Genomic DNA, 24,512 nt, shown 5'->3' on the forward strand with positions numbered 1-24,512 from the left:
GATGCAGATTAAACTCCTGGCTCCTGGCTTCAGCTTGGCTCAGGGCTGACCATGGTGCCATATGGAGAGTGATCCAGGGGATGGAAAATCTCTCTGTCTCTTCCTATCTCTCTGCAATTCTGACTTTCAAAATCAATAGAGAGAGGGAAAGAGAGAGAGAAAAGGTGGGTGATTCTTCTTGCAAAAACTGTGTGTGTCTATGTGTCTGAAAGGAGGTAAGGGATAGATAACCTAAACCTGAAACAGTGCTCCTCTCAGGTCTTCATCTTCAAAGAGAGCAAGGGAATCTCCATCACCTGAATGCTGGTGGCCAGCATACTTGCTTCTCTTCAATTTCTTAAAGAAATTTGGTGGTATCCATCCTATAATATATTTAGCTTGGTTTATTTGAATACAAAAGGAGACATTTTACTGTAATTTAAAAAAACAAACAAGATTGATTCATAAAATACATGTTCTTCTTCCTCTTTGCCCAGGAGTAGCCAATCTTTGGAAATCAGGACACACAGTTTAATCTGTTTAGCTGTAAATAATAGAAAAATCATCAGTCAGTTAACTTCATATGCTTTAATGAAAAGGCAAATGATATGAGTTCAACGGAATCAGGCCCATTTTTTCCAAGTCTATTATTCATGAATTCTTCTTAAAATGCAGCATTAATTATTCACAAATTTTAGGAAGATTTACAAAGATTTTTATAGATGCGATTTTCACCTTTTCCTTGTATGCACCTAAATCGTCAGGAATATCATCAACAGTAAGCAAACGAAACAAGAACACAAACTACCTGCAAGGATTCTTCCCTTTGACCTTGTATTTTAAGGATAAAAGCAGCAAACCTATTCTAGTATGAGACTAATTCAGCAATCAAAAACTTCCCAGCAAAGAAAATCTCAGGACCACATGGCTTCACCAGGGAATTGTAACATTTAAGGAAGAATTTCCACAACTCTTCCAAAAATTAAAGAGGAAGGAACACTCCAAATGCATTTTGTGAAGCCAGCATTTCCCCAAACTCCAAAGCCAAACTGTTTCTATAAGAAGGCTATGAGCCCTGATGAAGATAGATAGATGCTAAACCCCCAACAAGAATACCAGCAAATCGATTTCATACATCCTGACCAAGGGAGATCTACCCCTGAGATGGAAGAATGGTCCAACAAGCAAAATCAATTAATGTAATACACCACACAGATGGAATAAAGGATAAAGATCACATGATCATCACAATCAATACAGAAAAAGTACTTGACAAAACTCAACACTCTTCATAATTTCAATCCATAACAAACTTAGAAGAAAATTACCTAAGCATAATGAAAATCATCCAAGCCCACAGTTATTATCCTGCCCAATGGTGAAAATCTGAAAGCTTCTCTATTGATACCAGGATTAGGACAAACATGGTCACTCTTGCCACTTCCAGTCACAAAGCACTAGAAGTTCTAGCCAGAATAATTAGGATAAAAAAATTTTAAAAAAGAAATTGGAAAAAAAAAGAATTAAAGCAATCTGTCTGCAGGTGACATGATCTTACATATGGAATACCTTTCCAGATTCTTAAAGATTTCACTCAAGAACTTAGACACTAATTAAGTTTCAAGACACTAATATACAAAAGTCAGTTGCATTTCTTTGTAATAGCAATGAACTATTATTATACTACATAAAAATGAAATTAAGAAAATAGTCCTCTTTACAATAGCATCAAAAAAACTCAGCTGAACTTGGGAGGCAGAAGACTTCTGCATACTGGAAACTCTAAGCTATTGGAGAACTCACCCTCTCAGGGGCACAAGTTCCGACACAGATGGTTGGATTCCCTGCTCATGGTGGCAAATCAACACATCCACAAGTGGCTTTCTCATCCGGTGCACCCAGTTCTATTCTCATACACGTGCTGAAAGCATTCAGTGTTTGTTTTTCTGGATGGAGGCACCTTTTTCTTACTGGCTATTGGACAAGGGAAGCTCTGAGCTCATCTCAGGTCTTGCCTCATGGCCTCCTTCATCATTAAAAATGAGCAAGAAAATCTCCCTCAATGCAAATAACCACCACACTTGCTTCTCTGTCTTCTATGTCTTACCTCTAAGCCTAGATTTAGAAGGCTTATGTGATTGGGTCAGGATAATCTGCCTTTTGCCATTTAAGGTGACATAATTATAGGAGTGATGCCTTGTCATATTCAAGATTCCACCCATATTCAAATGGAGCTCGTGTAAGGGCAAGTGATATTAGGATTTTTTATGATTGTTTAAATATGGGCATAGGGAATCACATCAACTAAAATAATTTCTTAAAAAGAAGGTAAGAGATTTTCAACCTAACCTATTTATCTGAAAAATCCTATTAGAATATACGTTGTTTTTCATCTCAGTATTACCATGACTAAGTATGTGCTGACATATAATGAGTAACTATAAGAAAACTGAGCAAGTATTGAATGGAATTTTTGGCTCACATTATGAATAACACCTTCTAAAGCACACATTGATTAACTTCTGCTCTAACACTCTCAATTGCCTAAATTGCTTAAGGTAGACAAGTAACCTAGAGTACACTTACAGGTCCCTACCAGGTGAATACTCCAACAAAATCCCAGATGAAATAGTTCCTAGCATAAGCAGCACAATTCCACTCACTATTTCCTAGAACTATAAAAACCCTGAATATAAAAAATGTAGAAGTAGCAAATCAGGAAAAATATACACAGACTGACATCTGTAGTCTAGGTATATAAATTAGCAATTTTGTGTACACATTCTTTTGTAATAACAATAAGCCTTCTAGCTTTTAACCATTCTTCTTGCTAAGTATTGAAAAAACTGAATTCAATATAAGAGTTATAGATGCTCCCAAGCACTGAAAAATACTTATAATCTATTAAATATCTTATTCATTCAACAATATTCAACATTTAATTTTAATAGCTGGCTGGTATGTGTTTGGATGTAGCAGCTAATGGAGAAGATGTTAATTTATTCAAAATGATAACAACTCTGTATTCAGAACTGACACAGGGATCTTTATGTATTCAAGTATCTTAAAACTTTAAACATGGATAAAGATTTTCTCCCCATATACCATTGTGAATGAAGGTCAATTTAGATTTTCTAAAATATGCTATAAAAACATAAAACTTTTTAAAGGTTTATTTAAAAGTCAGAGTTACAGAGAGAGAATGAGAGACAGAGAGAGAGAGCGAGCACATACTGGTTAACTCCCCACATGGCCACAACAGCCAGGGTTGAACCAGGCAGAAGCCAGGAGCTTGGGACTTCATCCAGGTCTCCCACATTATCATCTTCTACTACACTCTCAAGTGCATAAGTAGCAGGAAATGGATCAGAAGTAGAACAGCCAGGAGTTAAACCTGCATTTATATGGGATATCAGCATAACAAGAGGTGGACCTAGACTCCAATGCAATAGTAATGGGGAACATCTACATCCCAGTATCAGCAATGGACAGATCAACCAGAAAAAAAATCAACAAGGAAACAACAGAGTTAATTGATGCTATGGACCAAACAGACCTAACAAATATCTACAGAACTTTCCATCCTATAGTTGCACAATACACATTCTTCTCACCAGTGCATGGAACTTTCTCTAGGATAGACTACATGCTAGTCCATAAAGCAAGTCTCAGCAAATTCAAAACAATCAAAATCATACCATGCTATCTTCTCTTACCACAATGGAATGAAAATGGAAATCAAGAACTCAAGAATCAATAGAACATATGCAAGTATGTTCTATATTGAGACTGAATAACATGTTCCTGAACAAACAGTGGGTCATAGAAGAAATTGACATAACACCTTGACAGTAGGGACTCTACTTTGGAGCACCTGAGACTCTATCTTGAGAAAGCACCTTCCACCATGACATTCTGGTCTGAAACTATGATCTAAAGCACTCAGACAATGGCAGTACACTACATCACACTTAGGAAACCAATGAAAACCCTAAAATGATTCATCAAGCTTAAAAACAGATAGGCTGCACCTGGGTTAATGATAAGATTGAAATTTGTCTATGTCCCACATACAATTTAGGCCAATACCTGGATTAATGTCAAAATTATAACTGAGAGGTCACACTGTGGCATATTGGGTGAGGCTATTGCTAGCAGTGCTGGCATCCCATATGGGCACCGGTTCTAGTCCTGGCTGCTCCTCTTCCAATCCAGCTCTCTGCTATTGCCTGGGAAAGCAGTAGAAAATGGTCCAAGTGCTTGGGCCCTGCACCCATGTGGGAGACCCGGAAGATGCTCCTGGCTCCTGACTTCGAATTGGCGCAGCTCCAGCCATTGTGGCCATTTTAGGTAGTGAATCAATGGAAGGAAGACCTTCTCTGTATCTTCCTCTCACTGTCTGTCACTCTACCTCTCAAATAAATAGATAAAATCTTTAAAAAAAGATTGTAACTGATGTTATTAAGATTATAACAGATAATAGTTTCACATAGGCTTTAGGTTAGCTTGAACCGAGTAATCATACATTCCCCTCTTATCCTAGCAACCATCTTTTGTGGTTTTTGCCTTTGTAAACCCTGTTGCTTTGGGCTTCGAGATCAAGAGTTCTTTGAGGCATGAGCCCACTCTCAGCCACTGACAATGAAGGACTCCAAAATTTATCAGTGTGTGATGGTCCTCCATCAGCACTCAATCAGGCACAACAAATCAAAAGAGAAATAAAATAATTTCTAGAAACAAATGAAGATGACAAATACATCAAAACTTTGGTATATAGCAAAAGCAGTGTTAAGAGAAAAGTTCATAGCAATTGATGCCTACATCTAGAAAGTGGTAAGACACCAAACAAATGAGCTGTAATGCATCTAAAGGACCTAGAGCAACAATAGCAATCCAAGCCCAAAATTATTAGGAGAAAAGAAATAACAAAAATTAGAGAATAAAAAAATTGAAATAAAAAATATAAAACAGCAAAACAAAGAGTTTGACACACCATTGGCCCAACCAACAAGAGAGAGAAGAACCAAATCAATAAAATTAGAGATGAAAAAGGAAATGTAACAGATACCACAGAAATAAAAACAGTCATCAGAAATTACTACAAAGAGCTGTATGCCAACAAATTGGGAAAACCTACAAGAAATGTATAGATTACTGGACACATACAACCTATCCAAATTGAGCTATGAATGCATAGAAAACTTAAACAGATCAATAGCCAAGACAGAAATTGAACTAGAAATAAAGACCCTCCCAACAAAGAAAAGCCAAGGACTGGATAGCTTCACTGCTGAATTCTACCAGACACTTAAAGAAGAACTAACTCCAATTCTTCTCAAGCTATTCAAAACAATTGAAAGGGAGGGAATCCTCCCAAACTCCTTCTATGAAGTCAACATCACCTTAATCCCTAAGCCTGAAAAAGATCCAACAGAGAAAGAGAACTACAGACCAATATCCCTGATGAACATAGATGCAAAAATTCTCAATTAAATACTAACCAATTGAATCCAACAACACATTGGAAAGATCATTCACCCGGACAAAGTGGGACTCATCCCTGGTATGCAGGAATGGTTCAACATTTGCAAATCAATCAATGTACTACAGTACATTAACAAACTGAAGAACAAAAATCATATAATTATCTCAATAGATGCAGAGAAAGCAGTTAATAAAATACAACACCATTTCGGAGCCAAGATGGCGGATAGTGAGGACGTGCGCCGATAGTCTGGAAAATATAGTTTCATAAAAGTGGAATTACTGTAGCCTCAGGAAAAGACTCAAGAAAAAAACTGCAGTGGAAATGCTTCTGGATCTAGTGGATATGACACAGAGGACCTACAGGGAGCCCACCGCGTGGAAGCCCAGCGGCGGGAGCCGGACCACAGAATCTCGCCAGCGCGGGAACCGGAGGTAAGACAAAAGCCTCAGACACCCGAGACATTGGTGGGGAAAGGCAGAGGCCTCTCTCTCCACTTGAGCAAAACAAAGAGCAGGCACCATTTTACATATGTAAAGCGGCAACGAGTACACAAACTCAGTAATTTTGGGTCTATGGTGAAACTTGAGAACACATTGAGGGCTGCATAAACTCTTTGTGTGGTCCCAGAGATAGATCAAACGAATACTCACAGAGGCCAGATTTCAACTACCCTCAATTCCACTCAGCTGTGCGGAATTACTTCCCAACTGAGTCAAAAAAAAAAAAAAGAGAGAGAGAAAGAGAGAGAGAGCGAGAGATCCAGCAAGGAGCAAGGGAGAGAACAATCTGGGTGAGTCACATTTTGCACAGCCTTAAACCTGAAGAATCAAGCAGAGCTCTCTGGCCACACCCATCACAGCCTCTAAGGATCCATCAAAGCAGACAGCCCACTTAGAGGCATAGTATAACGAGAAAAAATCACCACAGGAAAAAAAAAACACATAAATTATCCCCAACATGCCAAACAACAAATGTAGAAGCCGAGGTAACAAGAGCAAGGAAGACACTATGATGCCCCCAAATGAACAAGACACCCCAATCCAAGATTATGAAGATGAAGAGATAGAGGAAATGCAAGAAGAAGATCTCAAAAAACTGATAAGAACATTAAGAAGTTCTCAAAAACAAATTCTTGAACTACAGAAATCCTTAATGGACAAGATAGAAAATCTCTCTTGTGAAAATGAAATATTAAGGAGGAATCAAAATGAAGTGAAACAACTAGTAGAACATGAAACTGTGATAGTGACAAGAAACCACAATGAAATGAAGAGCTCAATAGATCAAATGACAAACACATTAGAAAGCCTTAAAAACAGAATGGGTGAAGCAGAAGAGAGAATATCGGAATTAGAAGACAGAGAACAGGAAAGGAAACAGTCAAAGAAAAGAAAAGAAGAAGAAATCAGAAATCTAAAAAATACTGTCAGGAATCTACAGGATACTATTAAAAAACCCAACATTCAGGTTCTAGGAGTTCCTGAAGGCATGGAGAGGGAGAAAGGATTAGAAGGCCTTTTTAGTGAGATACTAGCAGAAAATTTCCCAGGTTTGGAGAAGGACAGAGACATCCTAGTACAGGAAGCTCATAGAACCTCTAATAAACATGACCAAAAGAGATCCTCACCACGACACGTCGTAATCAAACTCACCACAGTGAAACACAAAGAAAAGATCCTAAAATGTGCAAGAGAGAAACGCCAGATTACTCTCAGAGGATCTCCAATTAGACTCACAGCTGACTTCTCTTCAGAAACCCTACAAGCTAGGAGAGAATGGCGAGATATAGCCCAGGTACTAAGAGAAAAAAACTGCCAGCCCAGAATATTATATCCTGCAAAGCTCTCATTTGTGAATGAAGGCGAAATAAAGACCTTTCACAGCAAACAGAAATTGAAAGAATTTGTTGCCACTCGTCCAGCCCTGCAAAAGATACTTAAAGATGTGTTACATACAGAAACACAGAAAACCGGTCACCAATATGAAAGAAGGTAAAGGAAGGAAACCTCACAGCAAAAGATCACAGGAATCTCAAACCATATATTAGAAAATATCTTTGGCAAATGGCAGGGCAAAATTACTCCTTCTCAATAGTCACATTGAATGTTAATGGCCTGAACTGTCCAGTTAAAAGACACCAATTGGCTGATCGGGTTAAGGAACAAAACCCATCTTTTTGCTGCTTACAAGAAACTCATCTTTCCAACAATGATGCATACAGACTGAAAGTAAAAGGCTGGAAAAAGATATACCATGCCAACAGAAATGAAAAGAGAGCGGGCGTAGCCATCTTAATATCGGACATCATAAACTTTACCACAAAAACTGTTAGGAGAGACAAAGAGGGGCACTATTTAATGATCAAGGGATCCATTCAACAGGAAGATACAATGATTATCAATGTATATGCACCTAATTACAGGGCACCAGTTTATTTAAAAGACTTGTTAAGGGACTTAAAGGGAGACTTAGACACCAATACAGTAGTTCTGGGGGAATTCAATACTCCACTCTCAGAGATAGACAGATCAACAGAACAGAAGATCAACAAGGAGACAGTAGATTTAAATGACACTATAGCCCAAATGGATCTAACAGATATCTACAGAACATTTCATCCTACATCTAAAGACTTTACATTCTTCTCAGCAGTACATGGAACCTTCTCTAGGATTGACCACATACTAGGCCATAAAGCAAGTCTCAGCAAATTCAAGAGAATTAGAATCATACCATGCAGCTTCTCAGACCACAAAGGAATGAAATTGGAAATTAGCAACTCGGGAATCCCTAGAGCGCGTGCAAACACATGGACATTGAACAACATGCTCCTGAATGAACAATGGGTCATAGAAGAAATTAAAAGAGAAATCAAAAATTTTCTGGAAGTAAATGAGGATAACAGCACAACATACCAAAACCTATGGGATACAACAAAAGCAGTGTTAAGAGGAAAGTTTATATCAATAGGTGCCTACATCAAGAAATTGGAGAGGCACCAAATAGATGAGCTTTCAAGTCATCTCAAGGATCTAGAAAATCTGCAGCAAACCAGACCCAAAACCAGTTGGAGAAGAGAAATAATTAAAATCAGAGAAGAAATCAACAGGATTGAATCCAAAAAAACATTACAAAAAATCAGCCAAACGAGGAGCTGGTTTTTTGAAAAAATAAACAAAATTGACACCCCATCGGCCCAACTAACTAAAAAAAGAAGAGAAAAGACCCAAATCAATAGGATCAGAGATGAAAATGGAAACGTAACAACAGACACCACAGAAATAAAAAGAATCATCAGAAATTACTACAAGGACTTGTATGCCAGCAAACAGGGAAATCTATCAGAAATGGACAGATTCTTGGACACATACAACCTCCCTAAATTGAGCCAGGAAGACATAGAAACCTAAACAGACCCATAACTGACACAGAAATTGAAACAGTAATAAAGGCCCTCCCAACAAAGAAAAGCCCAGGACCAGATGGATTCACTGCTGAGTTCTACCAGACATTTAGAGAAGAACTAACTCCAATTCTTCTCAAACTATTCAAAACAATCGAAAAAGAGGGAATCCTCCCAAATTCTTTCTATGAAGCCAGCATCACCTTAATTCCTAAGCCGGAAAAAGATGCAGCATTGAAAGAGAATTACAGACCAATATCCCTGATGAACATAGATGCAAAAATACTCAATAAAATTCTGGCCAATAGAATGCAACAACACATCAGAAAGATCATCCACCCAGACCAAGTGGGATTTATCCCTGGTATGCAAGGATGGTTCAACGTTCGCAAAACAATCAACGTAATACACCACATTAACAGACTGCAGAAGAAAAACCATATGATTCTCTCAATAGACGCAGAGAAAGCATTTGATAAAATACAACACCCTTTCATGATGAAAACTCTAAGCAAACTGGGTATGGAAGGAAATCCGGTCATTTGCAACAAGATGGAGGAATCTGGAAAACATCATGCTGAGTGAATTAAGCCAGTCCCAAAGAGACAAATATCATATGTTCTCCCTGATCAGTGACAACTGAGCACCAAAGGGGAAACCTGCTGAAGTGAAATGGACACTATAAGAAACAATGAACTGATCAGCTCTTGTCCTGACTCTTGATGTACAATGTAATACTTTATCATTTTTAGTATTTTTTGTTGTTGTTATTGTTGTTGTTCTAGTACTAGTGGTTGAACTCTGTAATTAACACACAATTATTCTTAGGTGTTTAAATTTTAACTGAAAAGTGATCCCTGTTAAATTTCAGAGTGAAAAAGAGAGGGAGGAGATGTACAATTTGGGACATGCTCAATCGGACTGGCCCCAAATGGTGGAGTTAGAAATGTGCCAGGGGATTCCAATACAATCCCATCAAGGTGGCATGTACCAATGCCATCTCACTAGTCCAAGTGATCAATTTCAGTTCACAATTGATGGCTCTGATAGGTCTAAGAGTCAAAGGGATCACACAAACAAGACAAGTGTCTGCTAATACTAACTGATAGAATCAAAAAGGGAGAGAAGGATCCAACATGGGAAGCGGGATACACAGCAGACTCATAGAATGGCAGATGTCCTAAACAACACTCTGGCCTCAGAATCAGCCCTTAAGGCATTCGGATCTGGCTGAAGAGCCCATGAGAGTATTGTAGGCATGGAAAGCCAAAATACCATGGAAAAGAAAAAAAAAGAAGAAGACCTAAATGAAAGATCTCTGTGAGTGAGATCCCAGTGGAAAGAACAGGGCCATCAAAGAAAAAGGTACCTTTCTCTGAAGGGAGGAGAGAACTTCCACTTTGACTATGACCCTATCGGAATAAGATCAAAGTCAGCGAACTCTAAAGGCTTCCATAGCCCTGGCAACTCATGACTAGAGCCTAGGGAGATTACTAACGCCATGAACAGGAGTGTCAAATTGTTAAGTCAGCAACAGGAGTCACTGTGTACTTACATCCCATGTGGGATCTGTCCTTAATGTGTTGTCTAATGTGCAGTGATGCTATAACTAGTACTGAAACAGTATTTTTACACTTGTGTTTCTGCGTGGGTACAAACTGATGAGATCTTTACTAATTATATACTGAATCGATCTTCTGTATATAAAGATAATTGGAAATAAAAAAAACTGGTGTTAAATTGGAAATGGCATAGAAAATTAATTAATTTTTAAAAAAAATATTATGTGGGATCTCTGTCTTTAATGTGCTGTACACTCTTATTTAATGCTATAACTAGTACTCCAACAGTATTTTTTTCACTTTGTGTTGCTATATGGGGGCAAACTGTTGAAATCTTTACCTAATATATACTAAACTGATCTTCTGTACATAAAGAGAATTGAAAATGAATCTTGATGTGAATGGAAGGGGAGAGGGAGTTGGAAAGGGAGGGTTGCGGGTGGGAGGGAAGTTATGGGAGGGGGGAAGCCATTGTAACCCATAAGCTGTACTTTGGAAATTTATATTCATTAAATAAAAGTTTAATAAATGAAAAAAAAATACAACACCATTTCATGATGAAAACTTTAAGCAAATTGAGTATAGAAGGAAAATTCCTCAACACAAGCCAAGGCAACTTATGATAAATCCATAGCCAGCATCCTACTGAATGGGGAAAAGTTGGAAGCATTCCCACTGAGATCTGGAACCAGACAATGATGCCCACTGTCACTATTGCTATTCAATATAGTCCTGAAAGTTTTAGCCAAATCCATTAGGCAAGAAAAAGAAATGAAAGGGATACAAATTGGGAAGGAGGAAGTCAAACTATCCCTGTTTGCAGATGACATGATTCTATGTATAGGGGATCCAAAAGACTCCACAAAGAGACTACTGGAACTCATGAAAAAGTTTGGTAAAGTGGCAGGATATAAAATCAACACACAAAAATCAATAGCCTTGGATACACAGACAATGCCATGGCTAAGAAAGAACTTCTAAGATCAAGCCTAATAACAATAGTTACAAAAAATTAAAGACCTTGGAATAAATTTAACCAAGGACATCAAAGATCTCTATGATGAAAATTATAAAACATTAAAGAAAGAAATAGAAGACACAAAATAATGGAAATGTCTTCCATGTTCATGAATTGCAAGAATCAATATCAAAATGTCCATAGTACTGAAAGCAATTTTCAGATTCAGTGTGATCCCAATCAAAATACCAAGGCTATTCTTCTCAGATATAGAAAAAATGGTTTAAATAAGTTGCAAATAATACTAAAATATTCCTTCTGAGCCTTTAAAACATAGAGTTTATGAGGATCCTATATATTCAGACACTCCTAAGAGAGAAGGCATGGTGTACTGATTAATGATATGAATTCTGGCATTAGACTATGTAGATTCAACTCCAGAGTACATGGGTTTATATCCCAGCTCTCAGCTTCCTAGCTCAGTAACGCTCAACAAGCCATATTGCTCTGCAGTCTAATGTCCTTAAGTTGAGAATACAAATAACACACATCTCAACAAGACTGTGTGATGTCTCATGATTTAAAACATTTAAAGACTTTAAAATATTGCCTGACAAAGGCAATTTTTGTAATGTGGCCAACAAACTGAATTTCACAAGTGTTAGAAAACAAAAAGTTCAAGTTCTCATGAAGCTTGCATTTCAAAAACAAAAGGAGAGAAATAGGTAGCAATGCATTGTATGTGACAGAATAATACATCATTCACTGAGGTTCCAACTAGGGTGAAGAAACTGTCCCAGAAATCAGCCAAAGGAAGTCTTCCAAGAAACAACCGTTCCTAAAGCCAGACCATGTTTCATGACATAAAGGTATAGCAAAGATCACAGTGAAATCTGTGTTAAAATGTATTGTGTTGGTAAAAAGAAAAATTTAAATTATCTTCGATGAAAAAAAAAACTTAGGCAAATTATAAAAGACTACAAAAACATGCCAAAAAATTTTAAATGTATTGTTTGGGTAGTAGGTCTGTGAATTTTCTTGTATAATACCCAAGTTTTCTGAGTATACTTTACTGTAGTATTTCTAAGAAAAAATAAATTTCTAAAAGAAAATAAACTTTCATTTATCAATGAAAGTAATTGGAAATAAGAGAATTTCACACAAAATTTTAATTACTTTTTCCTGATTTTATAGCTGAAATGTTAGTATTTTCATTTTATTTAAATTTGTGACATATGCCTAAGAGTGTTCATTCTGTTACTCAACTTGGTATTTTGATTACAAATTTTCCTCTGCCTATATACTGAATTCAAGTTATATCTTTGCAATTGATGATTCATGATATAGATGTATTTCTTGAAAAATTTCCTCATGTTCTCTAAGGTGAAAAAAAAAATCTCTCCATTTAATGGACGAGTACTAGGCAAAAATCTTATGATGGTTCACTTAACTACTCTTTCAAAACACTTTTCTAATTCAAGGAAGCAGCACAAGGTTTGTAGAAATGAGGTTACACACCTAGAAAACAAATGACATTTGCAATTCATTTATGTCCAGATATTTTCACTCCTGAGTGCATTCCTTAAATGCTATGACTTACAACACAATTACAATTCAGCATGGATGCTTTGAACTTTATAGTCATTTTAGGAAACAACTGAGTTATCCCCTTTGAATCTGACAGAAATACAACTGCTCAAATTCACCATATTCTTGCAGTATATTTTGGTAATTTTTGACCTAATATTTTATTATGTTTTAAAACTTTTAAATATTAACCTTTCACTGGAAACATGAATTGCCAGGGTAAAATGATGGAATTGTTTATAAATATTTATCAGCATGAAAATACTCAAAATGTAGAAATGCTTACTCTGTAGTTTCTACTGCTTTAGTTCCCTTAATAAATGAGGTATAACTCACAGAAATTCTTTACTTCTTATAGCTACATAGGTTTTTAGGATTTTGTATTAACTTTTGGAAAGCCAAAGATAGGCACTCGCCAGTTGCCCACAACAGCTGGGGTTAGGCCAGGCTGAAGCCAGTAGTCAGCAACTGAATTCAGGTCTCCTACAGGGGTGGTAGGGATCCCATTAGTTGAGTCATGATCTTTTGCCTCCCATGGCGTTTTAGCAGGAAGCCCAAATCAGAAGCCAGGAAAAAAACACTTCGAAATGGGATGCAGGAATCTAAAGTGGCATGCATTTTAATCAGACCAAATACCTGCCCCATTATATGTGTACTTATAGAAATATTTTTTAAGAGTAAAAGAAGACATGAGAAGAGTGTAGCTCGAGGAATTCCAAGAACTTGCTCTTAACACATCTGTATTTAATAGGGCCAAAAAGTGTTGTAAGCATAATTGTGAGGGAAAAGAGAGGGTTTGAATAGTGTTGACATCATGTTCCTTGTCTGTCCTTTTGTTTGTTTATTTTTGCTCTTTTATACGTAGTGTGTTAAGGGGTAGGGTTGGAGTATGGTTGCTGGTTTTACAGAGAATGGTTGTAAAAATTGTTCTTACATCTGACAAAAAAAGTCAGTGTAAGATATATTCAACAACAAAAAGATACCTATCTTTTACAATAATTGTACAGGGCACTTTTAAACATTCATGTAAAATAGAATTAAAAGATGTTTATTTTGTGCCAAAGAGAATTTTTGAATCCATGCATGGTTTTTCATAACAAAACCCCTTGTGTCCACTCAAAAATGCTTGCAACAAAATAAATTTTTCTTTTAATTCCATTTTCCATGAACTTCATGAAGTACCTTTGTATGCATTTTTGAAAATGAACACCACAGATTATTTTAATAGATTTGGGTAAATAAAATTCAGTTACTTACTTTTAAATTTTATGTAATGATTTCATATTTATTCATATGCATTATATATATACACATACATTCATATATATTACCTTAGCTCATATCAAATGTGTTGAGAGTTTTTTTATAGCAAAATTAGATATAGTTTGTATATCTCAAAATCTATATACATGAAAAAAAATTATTTTTGTAAGTAGTCAAGAGGTTATGGAAAAAAAGAGGTCTTAATCATTTTGTATATCTTTACATCATATTTTTGGTCAACATGGTATCAGAATATTTCAATTGAAAATATTCTTAAGAATGTTTCTTGGGACTGGCATTACAGCATAAAGGGTTAGTTAAGCTGCTGCTTGTAATTCACCTTGCAACCCATGTCCATCTGCCACGTTTGAGTCCTGGCTGCTCCACTTCCAATCCAGCTTCTTGCTGATGCAACTGGGGAAGCAGCTGAAGATAGCCCAAGTAGTTGGGCCCCTGTTTTCCGTGTGGGAGACCCAGATGGAATTATTGGCTGCTGGCTTTGGCCTGACTCAGCCCAGACCATTGCAGGCATTTGGGGAGTGAGCCACCAGGTGGAGGATTCTCTCTCTCTGGGTATGCATTTCAAATTAATAAATAATAAATAAAAAAGAATAATTCTTAAAAGTATTTACCATTTCAGAATAGAATATTTTCATTACAGATTTAGATATTACTTGAAAAAATTGTTTCTCTTCCTACAAAAGTCAAAAGCAATAAAAAAAAGTACTTGTTCAGTTAGTTATTCTTACCTTTCCTGAGTTCTTCCATGACTTAGTGCCAAAAGTTTTATCTTCAGAGAAGCACTTCTGCTTAACTTTATTCTCCTTTCCATTGTTAGCCATTAATTGATGATATCTATGCATAAAGTGAAAATATATGTGAATTATAGCATACAAAGAAATTCAGTTCAATGATTAACACAGTTACGAAATCAAAACCTTGACACAGGATGCCAACCTCAAATATGTCTCAATTTCCTCCTAAGCCTGCTCTGTTAACAGACACCATTTTATATTTCACGTACTCCCATTTTCTGACACCTCTTTTCTTCCTGCTATCACAAATATGATTTTTAGAAAGCCCTCAATAAGGTAGGGGGAAAAAATCACTTATATTCGTCTTGGTATTTACTTCATGTGCTAGGGATGTCAAAACAGAACATCATAGCTGGGTGGCAAAAACAGAAATGTATTTCCTCTCAATTCCAGAGGCTGAACGTTCAGCATCAAGGTGCCAGGACGGCTGACTTCCTCTGAGAGTCCTTAGGGAAGGAGTTGCTTCAGGTCTCTCCTCTTGCTGCCTCAGTTCATAAGTCATCTGTGCCTCCATGCAGGAGTCCCCCTGGTGGCTCTCTGTGTGTCCTAATCACCTTATTGTAGTGACACCAGTCAGACTGGATTGCGACCACCCTTCTCATCTCTTTTAACTGCATCACATCACCTCTTTAAAGGCCCTATGTCCCAATAAAATCACAATCTAAGGTATTGGAGTTAGAGCTTTAGCATAAATTTTGGAGAAACAAAATTCAGCTCATAACACTGGTTTAACAGGGCTGATAAACATCTATGAAAAACAAACCACCTCTTCATGCCTAAGAACTCATTCTAGCAACACTTTAATTTTAGAATTTCACTGAAAAGGATAAGGAAATATATTTCTAACTGTAAAATAAATGCCTAAACATAATTCCTCCATTTGAGCTGTTTTCACTTGTATTTTCAAAACCACATGAGAAATGTGGTTTTGCTTCCGCTCTACACCACAAAATATCTGTGGAATAGTTAAGCAGTGACATCAATAAGCAGAGGCCACATGCAACAGCTGATCAACCAGTCATGATTACAGAAAAATTATTTCTCATTGCAAAAGGGGTAAATTACAGAACAAGGGAAAGGGCAATTAGACTGTGGCTGAGAAGAATCAGTTACAATTTGAATTAAATGTTGATCATTTCTACAGCCGACAGGTAACTGATTCATCATTACTACCTCTTTTCATTTCTTTGAAAAAAGAAACTAATACAATTCTGCTAGAACTCTATTTCTACACTGAAAACATGAGAATAATATTGAGAGAATAAAAATCCCATGATGAAATGAACATGTTTCTGTTTAGTGGTAAATTCATGATGGATCAAGATATAAGAAAAAAAGCTATTTTGGGGGGTGATGTAATAAAAAATTCTGAGATTCCCTTCCATGGAACTACCAAAACAGTGGCTTCATGAGACTGATAGATGTAAACATGTCATTTCAAATATACAAATACTGTATTTTTGACCAAGAGATACATTAATAAACAGGATATATCTGTCTTCTAGTGTCATATACTCAAAATTTTGAAGTGGTGGTGGAAATTCCACATTTAAAAGGATTAGCTGGGATGTCTTTTATAAAATCAAGAACACTTATAGTACAAGCACTCAACAGTAATTTATCTATTTTATTTAAATTTATATATATATATACATATATATGGCTTGCATAAATAAAGGTACAAAAAGGTATACATATCCAGTATTACAAAGGAAGTAAAGTATACAATTATGGTTGATAGATTTAATAGAAAATAAATTCCTTTATGTCTAAAGTTTTCAATTAAGATTTCAAAAATATGGGGCCATTGGGCCTGCACTCTGGTACAGAAGGTTAAGCCACAGTCTGCAGCTCATGCATCTCATATGGGCACCAGTTGGAGTTCTAGCTGCTCCACTTCCAGTCTAGCTCCCTGCTAATGGACCTGGGAAAGCAGCAGAAGATGCCCCAAGTTTTTGGGCCCCTGCACTCATGTGGGAGACTGGATGAAGATTTCGCTCCTGGCTTTGGCCTGGCTGATCCCTGGTTGTTGTGGCCATTTGGGGAATGAACTAGTAGATGCAAGATTCTCTCCCTCCCTCCCTCCTTCCCTCCTTCCCTCTGTGTAACTCTTTCAAAAATATATACCTTTCTATAATTTAAAATTAGGCAGTTGGTGCAGCAATTAGGCCACAGCTTGAGAAGCTAACATCTTTTATCAAAGTACCTGGGTTTAAGTCCTAGCTCCATATGCATCCTAGCTTCTTGCTAATATGCACACTGGGAAGCAGCAATGATTCAAGTACTTGAGTCCCTGCCAATCACATGGGAGGCCTGGATCAAATTCTTGGCTCCTGACTTCAGCCTACAAAAACCCAGTTATTGCAGGCATTTGTGGAGTGAATCAGAGGATGAAGGATCTCTCTGTCTCTCTCCTCTCTCAGCTTTTCAACTAAATAATTTTTAAAGTAAAATCAAATTATTAAACATGTGCTTTTTAACTTCATTAACTATAAAGTTCTATTATTGTATCCCATTTTCTCATTTACTATTAAAAATCAGAAATGCATGCTCATACTTGAAAATATTTTGTCTTCATGGTGTAATAAAAATATACTTAAGAATTCTGGAGCCAGCACTGTAGTGTAGTGAGCTAAGCCTCTGCCTGTGGGGCTGGAATCCCATATGGGCACCAGTTTGAGCTCTGGCTGTTCCTCTTCTGATCTAGCTCTCTGCTATGGCCTAGGAAAGCAGTGGAAGATGGTCCAAGTCCTTGGGCCCCTGCACCCACGAGGGAGACCCAGAAGAAGCTCCTGGCTCCTGGCTCGCAATCGGCCCTGCTCCTGCCGTTGCGGCAATTTGGGGAGTGAACCAGTGGATGGAAGATCTTTCTCTCTGTCTCTCCCTCTCTCAGTTTGTGGTTCTGTCCCTCAAATAAATAAATAAAAATCTTTGAAATATTATGAAGAATTATGAAACTAAAGTTGGCTAATGAAACAGTAGTAGCAATATTTAAAGCATGTTTTTAACACTCCTGTGAAACCGTGGCCTTTCTACTTTTTACTTGTTGAATATTATGGTTAGTAGTGCATTAAGCCTGTGATTATAGAGTAACTTGAAATTACGATTTTGCAAATATTAAAAAAATTAAAAGGAAGGAAGGAGAGAGATTGAGGGATAGAGAAGGGAGGAAAATGGTTATTTTCTTAGAATTATATTTATGAAATATATGAAATTTATTCTCTTTATGTTAATGAAAATTTTTAGGGTCCAGCACTGTAGCATAGTGAGGTAAGCCTCCACTTATGGGCACCGGTTTGTGCCCTGACTGCTCCTTTACTGATCCAGCTCTCTGCTATGGCCTGGGAAAGCAGTAGAAGATGGCCCAAGTGCTTGGGCCCCTGCGCCTACATGGAAAACCTGGAAGAAGCTCCTGGCTTCAGATCGGTGAAGCTCCGGCCATTGTGGCCAACTGGGGAGTGAACTGCAGATGGAAGACTTTTCTGTCTCTCCCTCTCTCTCTAACTCTACTATTCAAATAAATAAATCTTTTTTTAAAAATATTTTAAAAGATCTCCAAAGGTAACAGGTAATATAAGGAAAATTTTATTTTTAAGTTGAACAATTGTGAGATATTTTACCTATTTAAAAAGGAAAATTAGTTGTTTTCAAACAGTTCACTGAGAGTCTCTCCTGAATTTCTCATTCAGATAAGGGCCCTGAATCAAAGTCCAAAGTCCTCTGATCTACATGGTATCCACAGTTTCACTCAGCTCACCTGCAGCCCTCATACTGATTAGAGCCCAAAACTAGAGGAAATCAAGTACTTGAAACAATAGGTCCAAGGTTTTTATAGGGTTGCCTATGTTGCTAAGCCTGTTGCAGCTTGCTTTTTTTTGAACAGGTGGAATTATAGACAGTCAGAGAGAGAGAGAGAAAAACAGAGAGAAAGGTCTTCCTTCCATTGGTTCACTCCCCAAATGGCCACAACGGCTGAAGCTGTGCCGATCCGAAGCCAGGAACCAGGAGCCTCTCCCTGGTCTCCCATGCGGGTGTGGGTGCCCAAGTACTTGGGCCATCCTCCACTGCTCTCCCTGGCCACAGCAGAGAGCTGGACTGGAAGAGGAGCAACTGGGACTAGAACATGGAGCCCATATGGGATGCCAGCGCCACAGGTGGAGGATTAACCTAGTGCGCCACAGCGCTGGCCCCGCAGCTTTGTATTCTAAGGCACATTATTTGTGATTGAGATCAAACCATGGGTAGGAATTGATACCCAGCAACTTAGGGGGCCACTTGGAACTCCTGCATCCCATAAGAGTATCAGCTGGAACCCCAGCTACTCTGCACTTCCAGCTTCTTGCTAATATGCCTGGGAGGCAGTTGATGAGGGCCCAAGTACTTGGATTCCTGCCACCTACTAGGCCTCCAGTATGGTGTTCCTGTCTCCTGGCTTTGGCTAGGCCTGGTCCTGGCTGTTATGTGCATTTGGGGAGTGCATCAGTGGGTGGAAGATCTCTGCCATGTCTCTTCCTCTCTCTCTCTCTGTTACTTCTGCCTTTCAAGTTAAATAAATAAATCTTTTTTTTTTTTACAAAAAAAAGGAACTCCACACAGTTATTAAAAGATATACAGCATCACTTACATGGTAAAACCATTAAAAGAAGCATATTCCGCAGCTGTAAATCCATAAATATCTTGGCAAGATAGATCCACATCATACTGAAGAAGATGGCTTACTATACTTGTTGGTTCCTCACTGAGAGAAATCATAAGGGCTGTTCTGGAGCAAAAGAGAAAAATTGGGGATGCTCAGTTTACCATTCAAATGTAGAATCTCTATGAGTAAAAGGCAAGGCAACAATGTAAAAAGTGGGGCAGATCTACTCAGAAAGGTATGCCCATCACAGACCACATTACAGAGCTGAAAGATAGAGTCCCTGAACATACAGTGGCTAGATCCCTAGTTTTCAATCTCTGATCTCTGGAAGCCTAATGATTCCAAGTTGTCCCAAAATTCCATGGAAGGGGATGTCTCAGACCCTAGGGCCCTATTCCCATTTAACTACTATAGTTGGTCTTCTATGTAAGATTCAAATGTTATTAATAATAAGAGTTTAACAATCAGATTTTTGAACTGTTTCATTTGTGGACAGAAAAATTTTGAGGGTCTAGATAATTTGAAATCATATGTCACTTGATCCTATCTTTTCCCAGTATCAAATATATATATATATATGTGTATATATATATATATATATATATATATACTCACACACATTCACACTCATATATGAAAGGGTACATCAGAAATTTAATAAAAAACAGAAAAGGTAACTATGTTTTGGTGTAAAATTTTGGAATCCATGCTTACTTGTGTATGTGAATATAAATGTGTATCTATATGCATTTAGAATTGTTTTGAATACAGATTTAAGTATAAATACATAAATGTATATTGCTATATATTTCTTCTATCCTTACATAGCTATAGTATATATTATTTAGCTTTATTAATTATACCTTTGATTCTTATCTGAAGTATTCACATCTGCCCCTTTCTCCAGAAGAAATTCTGCCATTTCTGCCTTATTTTCAGAAACAGCAAGTAATAGTGGAGTATACCCATCCTGAAAAAAAACATTTTACAGTGATTACGTAAAATGTTGTACCAGAGTTACATGCGTTTAGGATTTAAGTTCAATTTTTAAAATAAGTATGCTTATAACAAACTTACGAATATATATTTTAACTTTTAAAAGATTTTAATATAGAACAAAATATGTTTTCAAACATAAACAAATACAGCTAAGCCAATTGAAAAATTAAAGTTTCTGTTACCTTAATTCAAATTGTGAACAAAAGCAGACTGAAATAATTAAGTGATGGGCATGTAGCATGTAATGTAAGTATTATAACAATTCACATTCCATTTTGTTGTCATAATTCAGTTTCCAGTGGGTACTATTTACACCTCCAAAAATGCACTTATTTTTGGACTTCATGCAGATAAAGTATCAGTGAACTAAAGTGTTAAGATGCTTTTTTTTAAAAGATTTATTTTATTTGAAAGTCAGAGTTACAAAGAGAGAGGAGAGCAGAGAGAAAGAGCTCTTCCATCCACTGGTTCACTCCCCAGTTGGCTGCAATGGCCAGAGCTGCACTGATCCATACAGGAGCCAGGAGCTTCTACCACACAGGTCTCCCACACAGGTGGAGGGGCCCAAGGACTTGGGCCATCTTCTACTGTTTTCCCAGGCCATAGCAGAGAGCTGGATAGGAAGTGGAGCAGCTGGGACTTGAACCAGCACCCATATGGGATGCCAGCATGGCAGGCAGCTTTAACCACTATGCCACAGCACTGGCCCCAAGGTGCCTTTTAAAAAGCTGTGCCACAGATGGTTAAGCTGCTGGGAAGCCAGCATCCCATATCAGTACAGGGCCAGCTGCTCTGCTTCCAATCCAGCTCCCTGTTAATGTGAGGAAAGCAGCAGAAGATGGTCCAGGCACTTGGAACCCTGCCATCCACATGGCAGACCCAGAAGAAGCTCCTAGCTCTTGGCTTCAGCCTGACCTAGGCCATTGTAGCCATTAGGGGCGTGAACCAGTGGATGGAAGATATCTCTTTATCTCTCTCTCTTTCTCTTTGTCTCTGTAACTCTGCTTTCAAATAAATTAATTAATTTAAAAACACTTTTTTTTTTTTTGACAGGCAGAGTGGACAGTGAGAGAGAGACAGAGAGAAAGGTCTTCCTTTTGCCATTGGTTCACCCTCCAATGGCTGCCGCGGTAGGCGCGCTGCAGCCGGCGCACCACGCTGATCCGATGGCAGGAGCCAGGTGCTTCTCCTGGTCTCCCATGGGGTGCAGGACCCAAGGACTTGGGCCATCCTCCACTGCACTCCCTGGCCACAGCAGAGAGCTGGCCTGGAAGAGGGGCAACCGGGACAGGATCAGTGCCCTGACCGGGACTAGAACCCGGTGTGCCGGTGCCGCAAGGCGGAGGATTAGCCTAGTGAGCTGCGGCGCCGACTGTAAAAACACTTTTTAAAAAAGATGCTTTAAAAAAAGTGTTCATTATTTGCCTATAATGTCACAATAGGACATTTAGGTTATTTTGAATATAACTGAAATTTAATTCAACCCAATTATAATTACTACTCATTCATATATCAATAAAATGGAAAAGTAGGTTGTATGACTTTTTTTCTTTTTTTTCTTTTTTCTTTTTGACAGGCAGAGTGGACAGTGAGAGAGAGAGACAGAGAGAAAGGTCTTCCTTTGCCATTGGTTCACCCTCCAATGGCCGCTGCGGCCAGCGCACTGCGCTGATCCGAAGCCAGGAGCCAGGTGCTTCTCTTGGTCTCCCATGGGGTGCAGGGCCCAAACACTTGAGCCATCCTCCACTGCACTCCCGGGCCACAGCAGAGAGCTGGCCTGGAAGAGGGGCAACCGGGACAGAACCAGTGCCCTGACCGGGACTAGAACCCAGTGTGCCGGCACCACAAGGTGGAGGATTAGCCTATTGAACCGTGGCGCCAGCCAGGTTGTATGACTTTTATTGATATCCACATATAAGGGAGCCAAATATTTGATATGATCCTTTAAGCAATTATCATTGCTAAATATGACGTTACTTTGGAGGTCAGGATTAGTCTGCAATGAAATAGAAAAAGCCTTTAAAATAAGGAAAATTCTATCAGTTTTTTTATAATCTCACTCCCCTCTCTGATGTCATTTTCAAACATTAATTTTTATGTAATATACAGACATGAATTATCTGAAACAAATACCATCTTCTGTAGTTTTCTAAAAATATATTTTTTAAAAATAGAAAATTACCTTATTTTTAGCTTCAAGATTAGCTTTGTGTTTAAGCAACTTTTCAACTAATGAGACACTGTGACCACAAACAGCATAATGAAGAGCGGTATTGTAATGAATATCTAGCAGATTTGGGTCTGCTCCATGATATAAAAGAACAGTAGCACAATTCTCGTTTTGATACTGTACTGCCTATCAAAGCAAAAGAATAAATGAGTAACCCATTTACTACCCGGAATAAATTTTCAAGCAGTAAAATCAGCAAAAGTTCACTGGATAAAAATACAACACATTCCAGTTAAAAAGGAATAAACAGAACACACCTTAATCAGTGGGGATCTGTTTTCACTATCCTGGACATTTATTTTGCATTTTTTCTCAATTAGAAGAGATACGATGTTTGTATATCCATTAGCACAGGCCAGGTGCAAGGGTGTTCTGTTATCAGTGTAATGAAACATGAAGTTAGAGATAAATCTTACTTGCATCTACTTAGACCTGTTACTGACACGTAAGCATAACAGGATGGTAGCTCTCAAGGTCTTTACATTAAGGTAACTTTCAAACTATTAGACTACATAAACCCCTACAAGATGATATAAATTATCATCTATCAGAGTAAATCAAAGTATAAAAGTAGCTTTGAACAATTTGAGAATGTTAAAATTCCTGTACAAGTTGTATGAATGTAATCTCTGGAACACAAGACTATAACATAAATATAATATAAAACTAGAAATTTAATATAGTTTTCTCATTGAAGAAAGACTACATAAATAAAAATAAATTTAAAAAAAGAAAGGCTATATAATCAAGAAAAGATTAGTCAGGCTGGATGATAGAAGAGAGTCAGATGTTATTCATGATAAATTAACATCTTCCATGAAGAGGATAATTTGAAAGGAACGATGCTTTTCATCAGACATTGTGGTCCAGAAGAAATATCCCTCAAGACTATCAGAGTTACCAGAGAGAGAAAGAGAGGCAGAGAGAGAGAGAGAGAGAGAAAGGTCTTCCATCCGCTCGTTCACTCCCCAATCGGCCACAACGGCCGGAGCTGCACCAGTCTGAAGCTAGGAGCTAGGAGCTTCTTCTGGGTCTCCCACGTAGGCCCACCCAGACTATTTTGTTTCTCACAAATCCTGAAAAAAGAAAGCACTGAAAAATGTTTTTTAAACCTTTTCAGCACCCATAATTTGACTAAAGGAAGAAGTTTCTTATGTAATAGGAAGGTTTTCCTGTCCTCAGCTCAAATATATAGGACCACATAGCTTTAAGCCCACCTTAGGTAACTCGTTGCAGTAACATAGCAATTTCTGGCAAGTAGTTTTAGCTTATCTCCTCCATCCAGAGTCAGACATATGACCATCTGAACAATTTAGTCCCAAGGAACTTTTAGTGGTTTGCACACAATCTTAAGATTTACTCCAGTTTTCTTTCTTAATTAATCAAAAATAAAGACCACGCTCTAAGAAAAATTAAAGTGCATTTGGGTAATTCCAAGTATGTTTTCCAAAAGTAACTTCTGTACCCCTGCTGGGTAATTTGACCCTTCCAGTTGAAATCTAAAATCCTTGGTGAAGAATTGAATCCTTGATAAGAACCTCAGCATCATCTGAATGCTCCAGTGAGTTTAGGAAATCCACCACAAATCT

At 37.7% G+C, this 24,512-nt stretch overlaps 1 protein-coding gene across 1 annotated transcript in view; it reads right to left on the minus strand.

Moving 5' to 3' along the window:
• Positions 1–453: 453 nt before the first annotated feature.
• ANKRD7 (ankyrin repeat domain 7) overlaps positions 454–24,512 on the minus strand; it is a 34,616-nt gene continuing 10,557 nt past the window's right edge. The window contains exons 2-7 of the mRNA XM_062195402.1: positions 23,181–23,295; positions 22,876–23,049; positions 20,558–20,664; positions 19,680–19,817; positions 14,990–15,095; positions 454–523 (exon numbers count right to left, since the gene is read on the minus strand). Of these exons, the coding sequence (XP_062051386.1) occupies positions 497–523; positions 14,990–15,095; positions 19,680–19,817; positions 20,558–20,664; positions 22,876–23,049; positions 23,181–23,295 (667 nt within the window). The 3' untranslated portion in view covers positions 454–496. The remainder of the gene's footprint in view (positions 524–14,989; positions 15,096–19,679; positions 19,818–20,557; positions 20,665–22,875; positions 23,050–23,180; positions 23,296–24,512) is intronic.

Source organism: Lepus europaeus, chromosome 1, assembly GCF_033115175.1.
Source record: "Lepus europaeus isolate LE1 chromosome 1, mLepTim1.pri, whole genome shotgun sequence".
Lineage (NCBI taxonomy): Eukaryota > Metazoa > Chordata > Mammalia > Lagomorpha > Leporidae > Lepus > Lepus europaeus.